Source organism: Pelobates fuscus, chromosome 3 (assembly GCF_036172605.1).
Source record: "Pelobates fuscus isolate aPelFus1 chromosome 3, aPelFus1.pri, whole genome shotgun sequence".
NCBI classification, from domain to species: Eukaryota; Metazoa; Chordata; class Amphibia; order Anura; family Pelobatidae; genus Pelobates; species Pelobates fuscus.
In genome coordinates this window covers 363,079,518-363,098,844 of record NC_086319.1, presented here as the reverse complement: position 1 = coordinate 363,098,844, position 19,327 = coordinate 363,079,518, and the positions used below count along the sequence as shown (strand labels likewise).

The following is a 19,327-nucleotide window of genomic DNA, read 5'->3' as shown; positions in this document are numbered from 1 at the left end:
ACAACAAATAGTGATTTAAAAAAAAAATGAATATAAAGGCTATGGACATATACAAATAGTTAAAAATAAATAAAGAATAATAATACATTTGATAAGTTATTTTATGGAGTGGTAGCTCAGGGTTAATGTATATTTTCTCTGTATAGTAACAGGAGCTAACTGACAGCTATATGTCAGTGTATTTCCGATCGGTCTGTCTGGTTACTCACTAGAATGTGAATTAATTCTCAGGAATTCAAAGTGGGTTTCAATTTCTAAGCAAAAATATCTAGATTAGAAAAAAATTCTTCAAGTCAGCTATTTAGGGTTCAAATTTGAAATTTTGTTTTAATTTTCAACAGCTCACACTTATTATTAGTAAATATCTATCCCAGTTTAAAGGGAGGTCATTAAAACACAGGCTTTTAGTTACATTGCTACCTAGCAGTCTACATCGGCTAATATCTTCACATATACGTCGAAGGCACTGTTTACATTAGATGGTCCTAACAAAGTCCATGTGAGAGATGTACGGTGCTCACATTTACTGGAACACACCCACAGACATCACTAGCCTAAATTCCACAACTACCAGTGAAGGGATCACAATACTATCCTCATTATCGGCATTTACATAAGTCCAACTTATGCCACAGCGCTTTACAATGTTATAAAGTTACAATACATCAGTCATGGACCAATCCTCATCTGGCCAAAAACAGTTATAAATATGTCAGGATTCACACTCTAAATCCGGCGTTTGTAAATAATTTTACAACTAAAGGTATTTAAAGATGGAAATTTGTAATGTGTTAAAATGTAATCCACCTTAACACAGGATTCTTATAAAAGAGCCCAGGAAGGGCCATATAGCTCTATTAAACTCATAAAGAAAAAGAAAAAAAATCGAACTGACGGGGTTGTTTTTTTAAATAAAAGGAAAAGTGCTAGTTTGAAACAATTGTATGTCTCCCAGTTTGTTTTTAAATGTTCGCAGTGGTTTGTTAAATTGCATTGTAATGTCTGTTAGTATTTGTGCGTGTGATACTTTCCTCGCCAATTGGTCACATGATGATAATTAATAAACAACCCAAAAGTGAAATAAATATTAAAAAAAAAAAAAAATCAACACATTGGAATAGGCATATGTGTTACCAGGTTTAAAAAAAACAAAAAAAAAACAAACAGCAAACTGATTAGCAAGTGTCAAAAAACACTTGTTTCCTATACGCTGCCAGAAATTCCTGATATAGTCTGAGGAGACATCTTTCACTAGATTCAGCACATTTGTAACAGTTTATATTAGGAGAACGCCAATGTCTTTGTCAACTGTTAAATATGGCAGCCATGATCCAGGAGGAGTCATTACATACAATGAGTACGGTGCTTTGTTCATCTGTGCATCTGGTACAAAAATGGGATCAGATTGTTATGTTGCAAATATCACTGATAAAGAGTGAAAACCAGGATGGATTCAACGTTCGATAGTCCAGCCAATCATTAGGCCTAGGTATCGTCAGACCTTGTTGGGTGTTCTGAGTGTGCAATGTATTATCACCTCTTTCATCTCTACAAGATCTGGATGGTTTACCGCTACACACAGCTCGTGGCTTGTATGATAATTATTCAAAGAAGTCCTGACAGCAGTGGGAACGTCTCATCCCTAAGAAAAGATTGTCAGTTTTCTCCACCTACTGTATAACTAATGCAATCCGTTCTTCTGTAGTATTTAAAATCTCATCACACGTTTAATAAATTGGCCCTTCTTTGTTAACCTGACTTAACTTGTGCTGCAGTAGTGAATAAGGTTCATAAAAATCCTTTTTTATTTTTTATTATTGTGAGAACAAAAATCCCAGGAAAAGATTATTGTAGGTGAACAATTGTTGTGATCCGTAGGAATGTTGAATGGATGAGCGTTCTCCTCCCCCGAATTCAATGTAATGTTAAACATTTCATTGTTTGTTGACCCACGGTGCAGTTTGTCGCCATATGGAAAACCTCAGTGTAGTCAGGAGGGAATGGCCTCTTGTTTGCTGCAATACCCCAAACTATGGATAACAAAGCAGATAGCATTCATTATAAGCCATTCTTTAAATCAATCAGGATCAGAGAAGGCCATAGGTAGATCACCATGTATTGTATAACTGCACCTCCCGTAATGGTTTCCAAGTCTTTAGAATGCACATAAGGATCTAGGGCTGAACCACCCCTGATATAGACAGATAAGCTGATTTAAATTGTTGAATTAAAACAACTTCAAGCTCTCAATCACCTCACAAGGGCCTATGATTTCCACATTACTTAGCTATGGCACAAAGTAGGCACCTAAATCAGTCTCTTACAAACATGGACAGTCATCACCCATTAACCCTCACTGACTTAGCACCTCAGCCAGTGATAACAGCGACATATCTCAGCCAGCTATCAACACAGCGACATATCTCAGCCAGCTATCAACACAGCAACATATCTCAGCCAGCTATCAACACAGCGACATATCTCAGCCAGCTATCAACACAGCGACATTTCTCAGCCAGCTATCAACACAGCGACATGTCTCAGCCAGCTATCAGCACAGCGACATATCTCAGCCAGCTATCAACACAGCGACATATCTCAGTCAGCTATCAACACAGCAACATATCTCAGCCAGCTATCAACACAGCGACATTTCTCAGCCAGCTATCAACACAGCGACATATCTCAGCCAGCTATCAACACAGCGACATGTCTCAGCCAGCTATCAACACAGCGACATGTCTCAGCCAGCTATCAACACAGCGACATGTCTCAGCCATCTAACACAGCGACATATCTCAGCCAGCTATCAACACAGCGACATATCTCAGCCAGCTATCAACACAGCGACATATCTCAGCCAGCTATCAACACAGCGACATATCTCAGCCAGCTATCAACACAGCGACATATCTCAGCCAGCTATCAACACAGCGACATCTCAGCCAGCTATCAACACAGCGACATATCTCAGCCAGCTATCAACACAGCGACATATCTCAGCCAGCTATCAACACAGCGACATTTCTCAGCCAGCTATCAACACAGCGACATATCTCAGCCAGCTATCAACACAGTGACATATCTCAGCCAGCTATCAACACAGCGACATGTCTCAGCCAGTGATAACAGCGACATATCTCAGCCAGCTATCAACACCGGTTTGGGCCCCCCTTCATTCCTAGTACTGGAAGCCTCTACACAGATGCCTTTTGATTAATTTGGCTATGGCAAGATAAAGATATTGTGAGGGTGTTGGAGAGTTTGTCAGACTCACCATTACAAGACTCTACATTTGATCAGCTGACAAATTAAGTTCATTTCATATCTCCTACATACATTGTACATTGTATCCATGCAAGAGTCTATCCATGTTTTACAAATGTTATCATCCCCATATAGCCCTCTCTGTACCCATCTATTTTTTCACAGAGTTTTGTGCGATTATTACCTAAATATTGGGACGAGAGCCCCAAGTTATAGTGTTACCACCTCATTCAAAAGTATCCCTATTCGCAAACATAGTTTATTTTTCGCTTACACATAAATCCATAGCCTCCAACATGACTGATCAGATATACTATAATCTTATAACAGGCTTACTATTTTATTTGTGCATTAGAATCTACACCAGCTTCCCATATAAATACAAACCAAACATATTGCAAATAATGTTTCAAGTCATCCTGCAATAAATCTGCTACATATACAAAACGCGTAGGTACAGTGAGCAACAATTCATTCCATTTGCATTGTTCTGTCTGTCTCTGTCAAAGGGTAGCAGGGTCACTCATACGGAAATGTAGAACTGGTTTTACCTTTATTCAATGAAGCCAGGAGCCGAAGGCAACATTGACTAACGACTGGAGACTCTCCACATCAAAAGAGCAGATGTAAACACTTAACTGGAGACATCTCTTCCATTTTGTGGATTTCAGGGTTTATTAACTAAAAAAAAGGTTGTAGTAAACTAGAAACCAAAATGTGCAATTCAGAATAAAATAGACAAACTGCGACTCGAGCAAAGTTAGAGATTAGAGATATTTATTTCCTTATTTTCTAAATTTGGTTTTAAAATGGCTACAATTTGCCCTCGGTGAATATATCGGAATTGAAATCAGTACTTGTGCATTCGACTGAACGTGCTTAATGTTTCACAGGACACATGTTCAGACCCATTGTCATACCCCCCAGCAATCTCAGATTTGATAGGACCTCATGATTTTAGGGTTTGGTCCCGTTTACCCAGGCCGATTCCTGGTGTCTTCCAACTGTCCTCACCAAGGACAACACAAATGCATCATTACATTTCCTCGCACTGTGCTAAGTGGTGTCAGGGCATTAGGGCTGATGCTCTGGCCTTGTGTTCTGTAATAGGTCCAAATAACCAGCATATTTTGGAAAAGGAGTATGCTCCGTATCCCATTCCCAACACAAGGTTTAATATGATTTTTTTCTTAACTAACTGTGTCTACGGATCCAGTTCAGAACAGTCAGTGTGATTACGCATCCTCATACAGTGGCAACATAGAGATAGTCTGCATTATTCTGCAGAGCATTGCTCCTATCGGTACAGACTCCTGTATTTATAACGTTTATTTTGACAATTCTCTAGAACAAAAGGTTAGACGGAAAGTTTTGAGAAGCGGCAGATTTTATTTTGATTCTCTCAGCTAACCCACTCCTGCTCTCTGTATTCACAGCTACGTTTACAGTAAATCCATATTTTATTCACGGTCTGAATAACTGCAGGAAAAGGCAATGGCTGTGACTTCTGTCTGAGTATGTGATGGGAAACAACTCCGGATCTCTAAGTAAATAAATACCCAGCTGTCGGCATGTTGAGATCATTCCAGAGAGGGCAGCGAGTGGGAGGGCAGGTGGCTACACTAAATAATGGAGATCACCACACTTTCTTAATCCTACTTCCTAATCCTAGGTTCTCCTGTTTTAATGGAATTAGTAACTGGACCAGTTGTTTTTAACATATTGTAGTGTAAATCAATATTTCGAACAGAATAACAATATTTGCAGCTTTTTTTGTGTGTGTGCCCAACCTCCCCTCCAAAAAAAATAATAAATAGACAATTTTAAAGGGACTCTGTAAGCACCAAAACCCATACAGCTAAATGTATTGGTCTTATTGCCTAGATGCCGTCTCTGCAGGCTGACAAATGTAAACGTTGACATTTGCGAGAAAGAGCAATGTTTACATTTGTCGGACTGTGTGCCTGAAGTGGCTGTCAATCAGGCAATCAAAGAGTCAACCAGGCAGCCACTAGAGGCATTTCCTTGTGAAGACTATGCAAATGTACAGTACTCACATTGACAGGGAAGTGTCGTCGTAGAAAAGCATAGTGGCGCACCTTTATCATGAGAATCCTATTGGTGCATCAGAGTGACTGCCGTACATGCACTGTAGGGCCATCGTTACTTCTCTTTGGAGAAGCATTTGATTGGCCAAAATCATGAGATGGATGATATCATCAGAGTAAGGAATGGCGTTCATGGCAAGACCAAGACGCCATTGCAGTAAAGTGAATAAAACTTTATTATTTTAGTTTATATAAGAAGGCCCTGCATCTAAATGGGAGCAAGGACACACTAACATTACAAAGACATATTTGTGGGGGGTTGTTTTTTTAACGTGCTATATGATGCTCCTTGAACACTTTCTGATTTAAAAAAAAACTACATTTTTTTCCTACAGTGGCTCTGTCACATTCAAAGATGACATTCCCACCGGTGACCTGGGAGCTGAATGGAGTTATACTTACCTAACGTTCTCCCACATGAGAGCTGACATTTTATTTATTCACTCGCAAAAGTAAACACTGGAATCTATGTAGGATCCATTGAGGTTGTGGGATCCTCCATTGACTTACTCTCATAATCCACAAGAAGTCTCTTCCCAGAGAAGTCACTAGTGATAGCTATTGGGGTTGACAAACATTGACACAGAAGCTCTACCTTTTACCAACTTTGGCCTTGTCCAGGAGTAGTCCCTACTTTATCTTATGATATCATTTGAAGGAGTAAGAATTTCATTGAGATTCCAATGCAGTCAACGCGATCAATAATTAATAGTAACACAAACTGGCAGAGCTGCTACTACATTCAGTATGTCCTTAACTCATTATTATTGGTCTCTAATCCACGGCCTATATTTATTTGTCATTTGTACACATGCACAGTAAGTGGCGAAAAGAATGGCGTTTGCAGGGAATAAAGATGCTATTAAGAAATAATCATTTCTAGTAGTTAAGGTGGTGTAAATAAATAATGAAGAGATCTATAAACTACTGATTCCTTGACCATTCTCTGTCACAATGACTTAGTAACTTAGCAACACCCACCACCCATCTCTCCATCACAATGCCTCACAGAGAATATCACACACACAAGGAGCCGCAGTTACTCAGATCATTCATCCTGACCTCCTTACTCTAGATTCTGAGGGAAACACCTGAAGGATAAAAGAGTTCTAAATACAATGTAATCAGATCTGTTTTAAAAAAAAAAAAGTAATGAGAACTTAGAATAAGTGTTTAAACTAGAAAAGGTCACCATGTTAACCCTTTTAAAAAATATATATATATTTTATAGGTTTTATATATATTACTATTTTTCAGTTTTGTTCTTTTACATTTTATTTTATTAACAATATTTTGTATTTAAAAAAAAATAAGTCTTGGGGGCGGGGCCTGACAGCCGAGCTAGCCAGACGTGCTTGCAGAGAGCTCCGGCATAAATGCAGCATTATATTGGTAAATATATGCCACAATCGCAACAAAAGCAGCCCAGCTCAGCAAAACAGCAGTGCTGAACCAAGTAGAGACCCGTGGACACCTGCCTCGTGAAATTCTTTAGGTGAACGCTCCACACTTCACAGATGAGTCCTAACCTGGAAAGCGGCCTAGTGGCCAGGAGAGGCGGCCGATCTCCCGCCATGGACCATAAAAAGCAGCAGCTCTCCTGAAGACCCACATCCTCACCTCTGGACCGGAGGTTTATCCCGGTCCCCGCTGGGGAAACCAACAGGCTTCAATCCTAAAATCCTTCGGCCAGAATGCAGACCGCATGTCGGGCCCAAATGGCTGGCGAGCACCAACCACAAGAAAGCCCAGAGACACAGGCGTGGAAAGAGTGCTTCGAAGCTCAGTTTGACCGCATCTGCCGAGACTTCTGGAGGCGCATAGAGCTTAACGCCACCCACCCAGTTATACCTACCGCAAAGGGGACTGGAGCTGAAGCGGCGGCTTATCGACCCAGCACCCACATGGAGAAGTGACCATCTCCCCGACGGCCCCGCTGGCGGACTCCCCAAGCACCAAACTGCACAGCAGCATGACGCTACAAAACACGCACCTTACCACCTCACAGCTTTGTCCCTGCACGGTCACTGGCATGCCGCTCAGTCGGAGAGCTCACATATGGCACTACAACTCACTGGCACCGAGAAGGCCTGGTGGCCACAACCCAGTTACTGGACTCTGTGGCGGAGCAGTCAGTGAAGTACACGACCATACAGGCACTTCGAACTGGCGGTGCTCTCACCTTCAGCAAGAAAGATTTAGGTTCCCTGGGTTTGGCAGGCTGCCACTAGTGGACATTGGCTGAGCTGCCTCCGGCTATTGCTACAGGCACAGCTTACCCCCAATACTCTGTTTGCCTGACTTGCTACCCAGCAATACCCGCAGAAATTGGCAATAAGCATCTAAGCCAGCCAACCTTTATATAAGTATTATATACCATGTTATTTAGCATGTTTGTCCCCAGTTTGCAGTAAACTTAAGTACCCAGCAGCTACCAAGCTCCAGAACTAATCTTGATTTTAGTTTAGCATGTTCTACTCACTGCTCAGCATAGATAGGTTAATGTCAGCCTACATGAGATGTTCCTTATAAGCTAACTGGCTTAGCACCAACTGACATACCTTGTCTTAGTCTGTTTATTATTAAAAAAAAAAAAAAAAAAAAAAGTGAATGAACAAACGCTGCTTATCCTTAATATAAAATGTGCAGTTTTTCTTGTGTGCCATGAAAATGTAACTATGTGATTTTACCTAATGTGCTGTCGTGGCATATCAGGCCTGTTTGTATTATCTTGTACGCTAAAAATAAAAAATAATAAAAATGTTTGTAAATTAAAAAAAATAAGTCTTAATATCCCAAATACTTGGTGAGATGCACACACGATAGTGTTAAAAATATGTAATTTACCACAAAGTGCCAACAAGCACCATGATGTGTTCATTTACATATCTTTGATTGTAACACTACTGTGTGCCCGTAAGTTCCAATAATGCTTTATCAGATAGACTGAATATGTGCATTTTTCCCCTTTTTTAAATCTGTATATTTAGTTTTATCTCGCAGCTAAATAATGAAGAAATAAAAACATGCACGCTTTATCAGGAAGAATTCTTTTTAGGCTACTCTTTTTAAGTGACCCCTTTTTTTACAGCATCAATGTCACACCCGTTAATCACTCATCCTATCCCTCTCCCCACATTTCTACCTCCCAATGCTGGGAGGCTTCTTATTGTGCTCCTAATGACTTTGAGATGCCAAAATAAATTAAATAGTCTAAGCCTGACGTTACAGAATTCTTTATATTTATCAGAAATTATGCATAATGGTCAATATGCAACTGTAGTGTATTTTTTTTTACACTGAAAAAATGTAAGAGAACATATCTTGCTTAAAGGGGTTATTTAAACACCATAACCACTACAGCCTGTTGTATGCCAGCATACCCCTGGCACTGTCTCAGGTTCTCTGATCAGACCCCCAATAATACATATAGCTACTTCTAAAGTTAAACGTCCACATTAGCAATATCAATTTTGTCGAGCATTTGTCCGGCATTCATTGGCCGAATCAATGAAATTGTTTTTACTTTTTTGAAAACATAACAGCTATATATCAAGAAAAAGAACAGACCACAGGCACGGGGGTGGGGTGAACAATCTTTGGGTTGTGTCAAACTTCTTTTATAAGTTTGACACAGAGGGTGCAGCCAGGGGCGTGCGGGCACCATAAACACTATAGCAGGGTGTAGTAGTCATGGTGATTGGAGAACTGCTTAGATTTTTTTGGTGTGAAATATAAAAAGGTACAAAAAGCTCAACCTGTGCCCGACAATACTGTTTTGTATATAAAATAAATTACATAACGTCAACCTGCAGCCGCCCTCATTTTCCATTTCTTACGATAAGGTCCAGAATGAGAAATATTCCACTTACAAACCTTCCCCTCCAATTCTCACATTCCTAATCGCATCAGGCATCATACAGAAACCAGTTAAGAGGAACATGGTCACTCGAGAGCTCAGAATGAAACACAATACAAACACATAATCCCACACCAAATCACTCGCGTGGCCTTCTTTCAGCCTCTGTGACATCACCCCGAGCTAAACTGAAATCACAAAATTGCTGAAGTGAAGAATTTTTCCCGTTCAGCTGTTGAGATGCCAAAAGAACTTAAATTCTCTAAGTCTGACATTAAATTAAATAGTTCCCTCCTTGAATGTGATAAACCTCATGTGTATAGACAATGAGAAGTTAGTGACTGCTGGAAGAAACAGAATAGGGGAATTAATTATAGAGAGTATTGTATCAGTGATTATTATAATCATATACTGTATTCACTCCAATCGAATGCACCATTAAATCTAACGCACACCTACATTTTTGAAACCTGAAAGCTGAAACACTGCGATGCGAATGTGAATTTTGCCCTGGCGAAAAAATATTTTAGAGGAAAAAGATCATGTACAGTTTCATAATGCCGTAGTCTAAATTAAAGTGTGGCCACTGCAGAGATTACTACACATTCTTAGAAGGAACCCCGCAGATACGCGCTAGCAATGTTTTCACACTTGGGCGCCTCTTTGACGCACTAGATACAAGGATGAATAGGGAATGTGGATTTCAAATTTCCCAGTTTGAAACTCAAATCTAGGGTGCCTTCGAATCTAATGTGCATTCAAATTTTGCATTATTTATTTTGCCAATAAAGGTGCGCGTTAGGTTTAAATAAATATGGTGTATTACATAATCTGCACGTTATTTCAATTCCAATATCATGTTTTAAAATTGTGTGACATGTTCCAGTACTCTCCTAACAGTGAACTAGACCTAACACTAACCCTAAACCTACTCCTAACACTAACCCTAAACCTACTCCTAACACTAACCCTAAACCTAGCGATAACACTAACCCTAAACCTACTCCTAACACTAACCCTAAACCTACTCCTAACACTAACCCTAAACCTACTCCTAACACTAACCCTAAACCTACTCCTAACACTAACCCTAAACCTACTCCTAACACTAACCCTAAACCTAGCGATAACACTAACCCTAAACCTACTCCTAACACTAACCCTAAACCTACTCCTAACACTAACCCTAAACCTACTCCTAACACTAACCCTAAACCTACTCCTAACACTAACCCTAAACCTACTCCTAACACTAACCCTAAACCTAGTCCTAACACTAACCCTAAACCTACTCCTAACACTAACCCTAAACCTACTCCTAACACTAACCCTAAACCTACTCCTAACACTAACCCTAAACCTAGCGATAACACTAACCCTAAACCTACTCCTAACACTAACCCTAAACCTACTCCTAACACTAACCCTAAACCTAGTCCTAACACTAACCCTAAACCTACTCCTAACACTAACCCTAAACCTAGTCCTAACACTAACCCTAAACCTAGTCCTAACACTAACCCTAAACCTAGTCCTAACACTAACCCTAAACCTAGTCCTAACACTAACCCTAAACCTAGTCCTAACACTAACCCTAAACCTAGTCCTAACACTAACCCTAAACCTAGTCCTAACACTAACCCTAAACCTAGTCCTAACACTAACCCTAAACCTAGTCCTAACACTAACCCTAAACCTAGTCCTAACACTAACCCTAAACCTAGTCCTAACACTAACCCTAAACCTAGCGATAACACTAACCCTAAACCTAGCGATAACACTAACCCTAAACCAAACCCTAACACTAAACCAAACCCTAACACTAAACCTAACCATAAACCTAGCACTAACCACAAACCTAGCCCTAAAACTAACCCTAAAACTAACCATAAACCTAGCACTAACCCCAACACTAACCGTAAACCTAGCCCTAACCCTAACACTAACCATAAACCTAGCCCTAGCACTAACCCCAACACTAACCGTAAACCTAGCCCTAGCACTAACACTAACCCTAACACTGACCATAAACCTAGCACTAACCCCAACACTAACCGTAAACCTAGCCCTAGCACTAACCCTAACCATAAACCTAGCACTAACCCCAACACTAACCGTAAACCTAGCCCTAACACTAACCCTAACACTAACCATAAACCTAGCACTAACCCCAACACTAACCGTAAACGTAGCCCTAACACTAACCCTAACACTAACCCTAACACTAACCCTAACACTAACCCTAACACTAACCCTAACACTAACCATAAACCTAGCACTAACCCCAACACTAACCGTAAACCTAGCCCTAACACTAACCCTAACACTAACCATAAACCTAGCACTAACCCTAACACTAACCGTAAACCTAGCCCTAGCACTAACCCCAACACTAACCGTAAACCTAGCACTAACCCCAACACTAACCGTAAACCTAGCCCTAGCACTAACCCTAACACTAACCATAAACCTAGCCCTAGCACTAACCCCAACACTAACCATAAACCTAGCACTAACCCCAACACTAACCGTAAACCTAGCCCTAGCACTAACCCTAACACTAACCATAAACCTAGCACTAACCCCAACACTAACCGTAAACCTAGCCTTAACACTAACCCTAACACTAACCATAAACCTAGCACTAACCCCAACACTAACCGTAAACGTAGCCCTAACACTAACCCTAACACTAACCCTAAACCTAGCACTAACCGTAAACCTAGCACTAACCCTAACACTAACCGTAAACCTAGCCCTAGCACTAACCCCAACACTAACCGTAAACCTAGCACTAACCCCAACACTAACCGTAAACCTAGCCCTAACACTAACCATAAACCTAGCCCTAGCACTAACCCCAACACTAACCGTAAACCTAGCCCTAGCACTAACCCTAACACTAACCATAAACTTAGCACTAACCCCAACACTAACCGTGAACCTAGCCCTAACACTAACCCTAACACTAACCATAAACCTAGCACTAACCCCAACACTAACCGTAAACCTAGCACTAACCCTAACACTAACCATAAACCTAGCACTAACCCCAACACTAACCGTAAACCTAGCACTAACCCCAACACTAACCATAAACCTAGCACTAACCCCAACACTAACCGTAAACCTAGCACTAACCCCAACACTAACCGTAAACCTAGCACTAACCCCAACACTAACCGTAAACCTAGCCTTAACACTAACCCTAACACTACCATAAACCTAGCACTAACCCCAACACTAACCGTAAACGTAGCCCTAACACTAACCCTAACACTAACCCTAACACTAACCATAAACCTAGCACTAACCCCAACACTAACTGTAAACCTAGCCCTAACACTAACCCTAACACTAACCATAAACCTAGCACTAACCCTAACACTAACCGTAAACCTAGCACTAACCCTAACACTAACCGTAAACCTAGCCCTAGCACTAACCCCAACACTAACCGTAAACCTAGCACTAACCCCAACACTAACCGTAAACCTAGCCCTAACACTAACCATAAACCTAGCCCTAGCACTAACCCCAACACTAACCGTAAACCTAGCCCTAACACTAACCCTAACACTAACCATAAACCTAGCACTAACCCCAACACTAACCGTAAACCTAGCCCTAGCACTAACCCTAACACTAACCATAAACTTAGCACTAACCCCAACACTAACCGTAAACCTAGCCCTAACACTAACCCTAACACTAACCATAAACCTAGCACTAACCCCAACACTAACCGTAAACCTAGCACTAACCCTAACACTAACCATAAACCTAGCACTAACCCCAACACTAACCGTAAACCTAGCCCTAACCCTAACACTAACCATAAACCTAGCCCTAGCACTAACCCCAACACTAACCGTAAACCTAGCCCTAGCACTAACACTAACCCTAACACTGACCATAAACCTAGCACTAACCCCAACACTAACCGTAAACCTAGCCCTAGCACTAACCCTAACCATAAACCTAGCACTAACCCCAACACTAACCGTAAACCTAGCCCTAACACTAACCCTAACACTAACCATAAACCTAGCACTAACCCCAACACTAACCGTAAACGTAGCCCTAACACTAACCCTAACACTAACCCTAACACTAACCCTAACACTAACCCTAACACTAACCCTAACACTAACCATAAACCTAGCACTAACCCCAACACTAACCGTAAACCTAGCCCTAACACTAACCCTAACACTAACCATAAACCTAGCACTAACCCTAACACTAACCGTAAACCTAGCCCTAGCACTAACCCCAACACTAACCGTAAACCTAGCACTAACCCCAACACTAACCGTAAACCTAGCCCTAGCACTAACCCTAACACTAACCATAAACCTAGCCCTAGCACTAACCCCAACACTAACCATAAACCTAGCACTAACCCCAACACTAACCGTAAACCTAGCCCTAGCACTAACCCTAACACTAACCATAAACCTAGCACTAACCCCAACACTAACCGTAAACCTAGCCTTAACACTAACCCTAACACTAACCATAAACCTAGCACTAACCCCAACACTAACCGTAAACGTAGCCCTAACACTAACCCTAACACTAACCCTAAACCTAGCACTAACCGTAAACCTAGCACTAACCCTAACACTAACCGTAAACCTAGCCCTAGCACTAACCCCAACACTAACCGTAAACCTAGCACTAACCCCAACACTAACCGTAAACCTAGCCCTAACACTAACCATAAACCTAGCCCTAGCACTAACCCCAACACTAACCGTAAACCTAGCCCTAGCACTAACCCTAACACTAACCATAAACTTAGCACTAACCCCAACACTAACCGTGAACCTAGCCCTAACACTAACCCTAACACTAACCATAAACCTAGCACTAACCCCAACACTAACCGTAAACCTAGCACTAACCCTAACACTAACCATAAACCTAGCACTAACCCCAACACTAACCGTAAACCTAGCACTAACCCCAACACTAACCATAAACCTAGCACTAACCCCAACACTAACCGTAAACCTAGCACTAACCCCAACACTAACCGTAAACCTAGCACTAACCCCAACACTAACCGTAAACCTAGCCTTAACACTAACCCTAACACTACCATAAACCTAGCACTAACCCCAACACTAACCGTAAACGTAGCCCTAACACTAACCCTAACACTAACCCTAACACTAACCATAAACCTAGCACTAACCCCAACACTAACTGTAAACCTAGCCCTAACACTAACCCTAACACTAACCATAAACCTAGCACTAACCCTAACACTAACCGTAAACCTAGCACTAACCCTAACACTAACCGTAAACCTAGCCCTAGCACTAACCCCAACACTAACCGTAAACCTAGCACTAACCCCAACACTAACCGTAAACCTAGCCCTAACACTAACCATAAACCTAGCCCTAGCACTAACCCCAACACTAACCGTAAACCTAGCCCTAACACTAACCCTAACACTAACCATAAACCTAGCACTAACCCCAACACTAACCGTAAACCTAGCCCTAGCACTAACCCTAACACTAACCATAAACTTAGCACTAACCCCAACACTAACCGTAAACCTAGCCCTAACACTAACCCTAACACTAACCATAAACCTAGCACTAACCCCAACACTAACCGTAAACCTAGCACTAACCCTAACACTAACCATAAACCTAGCACTAACCCCAACACTAACCGTAAACCTAGCCCTAACACTAACCCCAACACTAACCATAAACCTAGCACTAACCCCAACACTAACCGTAAACGTAGCCCTAACACTAACCCTAACACTAACCCTAACACTAACCATAAACCTAGCACTAACCCCAACACTAACCGTAAACCTAGCCCTAACACTAACCCTAACACTAACCATAAACCTAGCACTAACACTAACCGTAAACCTAGCACTAACCCAAACACTAACCGTAAACCTAGCACTAACCCCAACACTGACCGTAAACCTAGCACTAACCCAAACACTAACCGTAAACCTAGCACTAACCCTAACACTAACCGTAAACCTAGCACTAACCCCAACACTAACCATAAACCTAGCACTAACCCCAACACTAACCGTAAACCTCAGGTCAGAATGTCTTATCCTAGTTATATATTTGCTGGCGAATTCAATTAAACTTATACCTTGTGTCAAGGCCGTGGACCTCAGACGGTTTACTTGCACCGGACAGTAAAACTCTAACATTTTTGCTACAGAATGAACAGTCCATTGGCGGGTACAACACATATAGGGTTAATAACTAAGCTCTGACATTTTGTGAATGAAATCTACATGGCCTTACTGAAAGTTATGACTACTGCTGATAACATTTTCCAGATAAGATATTTTCTCCCCAGGTTTTTTTTTTGGGGGGGGGGGGGGGGTGGGGGGGAGATTAGTTTCACAAAACTTTGGAGTCCAGAGAATAATCGTGTTAGTGATGATTAATGGGAAGCTCAGCCTTGCTGGGAGGAGAGTGATCTAGTACCTCGCATTCTGCCACCTACCCTTTTTCTTCTCTATGCTTGGACTTTAAAAGGGACAGGCTAAGGATCATAACCACTGCTACACCATCCCCTTCCCCAGCAAACCAAAGTAAAAACTTGGTAAAAAGATTCTCGAATACAGGCATTTTATTTTCCATGTTGGGGATTTTGGTATTACATTTTCCAATCCCTGATCAATACCCAGATTAGTGGATTACCATACAGGGTTACTCTAAACTTGCGTGAACAGTAATTGTTACAGATTGCTTTAAATCTCCTGAGTCACGGTACTTTTACAATACCTACCCTTAGTAGTCTGTAGCTATTGACTGATTCTTGTGGTGGCTTGAAAACAGAGAGCGGCCAGTCTCAACCTGCTTCTAAACAAAAACACAGGCTTTAAGGCCAGCCTTTAACCTCTGACATTGAAAGGGTTCATTCACACAGCTTTACATGAATAGCCTTTCAGGCATTCTCAGGTTAAACCCTCCAGTGTTCTTTTATTATAATTACACATCATTGTTAACTTCTTTTGTTAAACCTCCTAACTAACCAAAATGGCCTATGCATTGTCTTTTCTTGATATGAGCAAAGATTTTTATAAAACATTCCAACAGAGTTTTAAGTTAAGTTGCCAGATGACCTACCATCTCTGCCTGGCAGCATCACTTCCTTTTGGTGATGGTCAGTACATGAAAAGTGCTGACCTGGAGAATGTAAAATTTATAAGCTGAAGGGGGGATCAACTATTTGAACACCGCAGTTAATTTTGGATTCAATCTCCATTAATGAATTGATCTTCCTTCAACAGTATATGATTTCTACATACTTTTCTCCGCCAGCCCTTCAGCATGTAGAGGTGATGTGTATCTGGCAATCATACGCTTATGTCTGCAGGGCAGGCCTTTCCATATGTTCTGCGTTGTGTTCCTAATTGCCTGGCCAATCCTGATCAACCGGATGCTAATATCCAGAGGTGTAGGCTGTCTACATACCCATTACACAATCCCACACAGTCCAAAGTCTCTGCTCACACACGTCTTACTGAATAACACATTAACAAATCACAAGTCTGGTGTGAGAACCATAGGGCGCTGGTAGACCCTGGAATAGTTAAAACGCGACTTCCAAAGACATATGACCTCTCTGAGTCCACACCATGTGTCTTTGGGTCCAAAACATATCTAAGGGTTTTATGATAGCTAGTTAGAGCAATTCCTCTTAAAAACCAAAAACCAAAAACCAAGGGTTTATCCGCTAAATCAATAATTATGCAGTACTGAAGAGTGAACTGAAATTTAAAGGCCAAAATTATCAAAGTGGAAAAATAACTAACCTACGAATTTTTACACTCCAGTCATTTTGGCTTTAAAATCCTCTTGGCAACTGACAATGGAATAATAAATGTGTCTATTTTGGACTACAAGATTCTCCTAGTAAATTCTTTATTGAACTCACTAAAACCTATTAAAAAAAAAGTTCTAACCAATAATTCTAACTAATAATTCTTGACAATAATTTAAGCATAGCTAAAAGTCTAGATTTTTTTTTTTTGGGGGGGGGGGGGGGGGGGAGGTGAAAGGGGCAAGGGAGATGGAGAATTCATCAGAGAACATATGATTAAATAAAATGGGCATTGATGCAGACATCGTGTAAGCTTAAATTTCATGATATATCTGGAATTTATATAAATAATTCTCCTTATCTAAACCAGGCCATTAGAACAATTCATTCTGGATTAACTCAGTTGGTAAAAGCACCGACTGTAAACAAAGTGGTGAATTATGAGATGCCTGTTTGAATTGATTCTCTGCCCCATCCTTCCTTTACTGTGTGAGAAGAAAGTCAACACTCAGAACTAGCCCCAGAATAATACCCCAAAACGCAGAATTATATAAAGGAGGTACAAATCATGATCACTGTGTTATAATGGCATTATCTATAGCTTAATACACACGGACAATTCATAGATTATACAACTAGTTAAAGCTGTTACAGTTACTGCTGATAAATGCATGCACAGTAATAGGTGTTTCAAGCATCTGCAATGTGTCATTTAAACAAGCAGCATATAATCTACAAAAAAAAATATTATATATATATATATATATATATATATATACACACACATCGCTACACTCTCTGCTGGCGCTATATAAACAACAAACTAAATGACTTACGAAGCGGGGTTTGTCCGACTTTACCACCTGATGACCCACAGAGGGGATGTAAACTTCGATCATGGTGTCTGCAGGTTAAAAATCCAAATTATAACCCTGGAGAGTAGAGCACAGACTGCAAGAGAAATTCGTCTCAAGAGCTTGACATCCCAGCACTCAGATCCCAGTGTGCTGCTTCCCAGCCAATCCCTAGGTTTAGGTTAACAGGGGGCTGGAGAGCCCAGGGCTAGAACATCTGATGTATTCATGTCATTCCCACCTCCTCCTCCTCTCTCTCCCCCTGTGCCCTCTTCAGCTGTTTGAAATTTAGTAACCCTACACTCCTCTCCCCTGGCCCTCCCTAGGGGCTGGGCCCTTGTACTGTCACTGTCCCCTCCCCAGTCCCATTCATGTGCAAGTCTCCATGAAAAGTGTCCTCCCCCAGTTTACACAAATACACAGGCTGTCTGGCTGGCTAGATAAACTACAGACTGGCAATTGACAGCAGCCATGGCGACTAACACACTATAACGTCCCCTTAAATGGAATCCTCTTAAAGAAAGAGCACACTTTATACAATGTATTCATTTGTCCCCACATAAACTCTTGTCTGATTGTCATCTATTGGTGCCTGAATTTAATATTGATATTTACTAAAACTCACTTTTTTTTTTCCTAGTAATTGATTTCCATTGAGAGTTTCCAGTGTGTTAGCAAAATCCAGAGTGAAAAAGCTTATAACACAAATAATAGGGATTTATCTGCTAAATTCTGAATTGTAGCAAGTTGATATCCTAATGGCAAAATGGATTCTGATATAGCCCAGCTGTGACTAGCAACACGGGTAAATTGGGGATTAGTTTCAGATCAAATATTTTTTGCCTAAATGTTGCCATTTTGAATGATTACAAATTTTCTACAGTTCAAAGTTTAGTGAATAAATGCTTGTTTGGTGTTTTCTTTTTCGCAATGTCCCCTCTGGCATTTGTACATTTAATTACATACCTTCCAGCAAAATGAGTAAAAAAAAAGACGTTTCTCTTACAGGCTGTGCTGTGGAGGAAGTTTAACTGGTGAATTTAGTCACCTTGAGGACTTGGCTCTGTAAACCATTTTTATGAGAACATAGTGGGTCTCTATCAAAGTGTTTACGTGAGGAAAAGGGCTGTGATTGTGACAATTATTGACTGTAATCAAATATAGAATGATTCTTGGCAGTAATACATCCCTGTGTACCGGACGCAAAAACTAGAAATGACTATTTTGTTATTTTATTACAGAAAAAAAAAATGGTCAAAAAAAGTGTAGATCACTTTATTGAACTCCAGCTCTCCGCCATTTTGTACCAGACGTTATCTGTGCTGAACATAGGTAAATACCCATTGTGTTGGCTAAGGGTGACAGGAATAACACGCTTACAGATTTGTAGGGGTCAGTATAAGTAA

At 40.8% G+C, this 19,327-nt stretch overlaps 1 protein-coding gene across 2 annotated transcripts in view; it reads right to left on the bottom strand.

Moving 5' to 3' along the window:
- Positions 1 to 18,180, bottom strand: part of SNX22 (sorting nexin 22) — a 31,531-nt gene extending 13,351 nt beyond the window's left edge. For both annotated transcript variants that reach the window (XM_063445881.1, XM_063445880.1), the window contains exon 1: positions 17,904 to 18,180. In XM_063445881.1, coding sequence (XP_063301951.1) covers positions 17,904 to 17,966 — 63 coding nt within the window. In that variant the 5' untranslated portion in view covers positions 17,967 to 18,180. The remainder of the gene's footprint in view (positions 1 to 17,903) is intronic.
- Between the last annotated feature and the right edge of the window lie 1,147 nt (positions 18,181 to 19,327).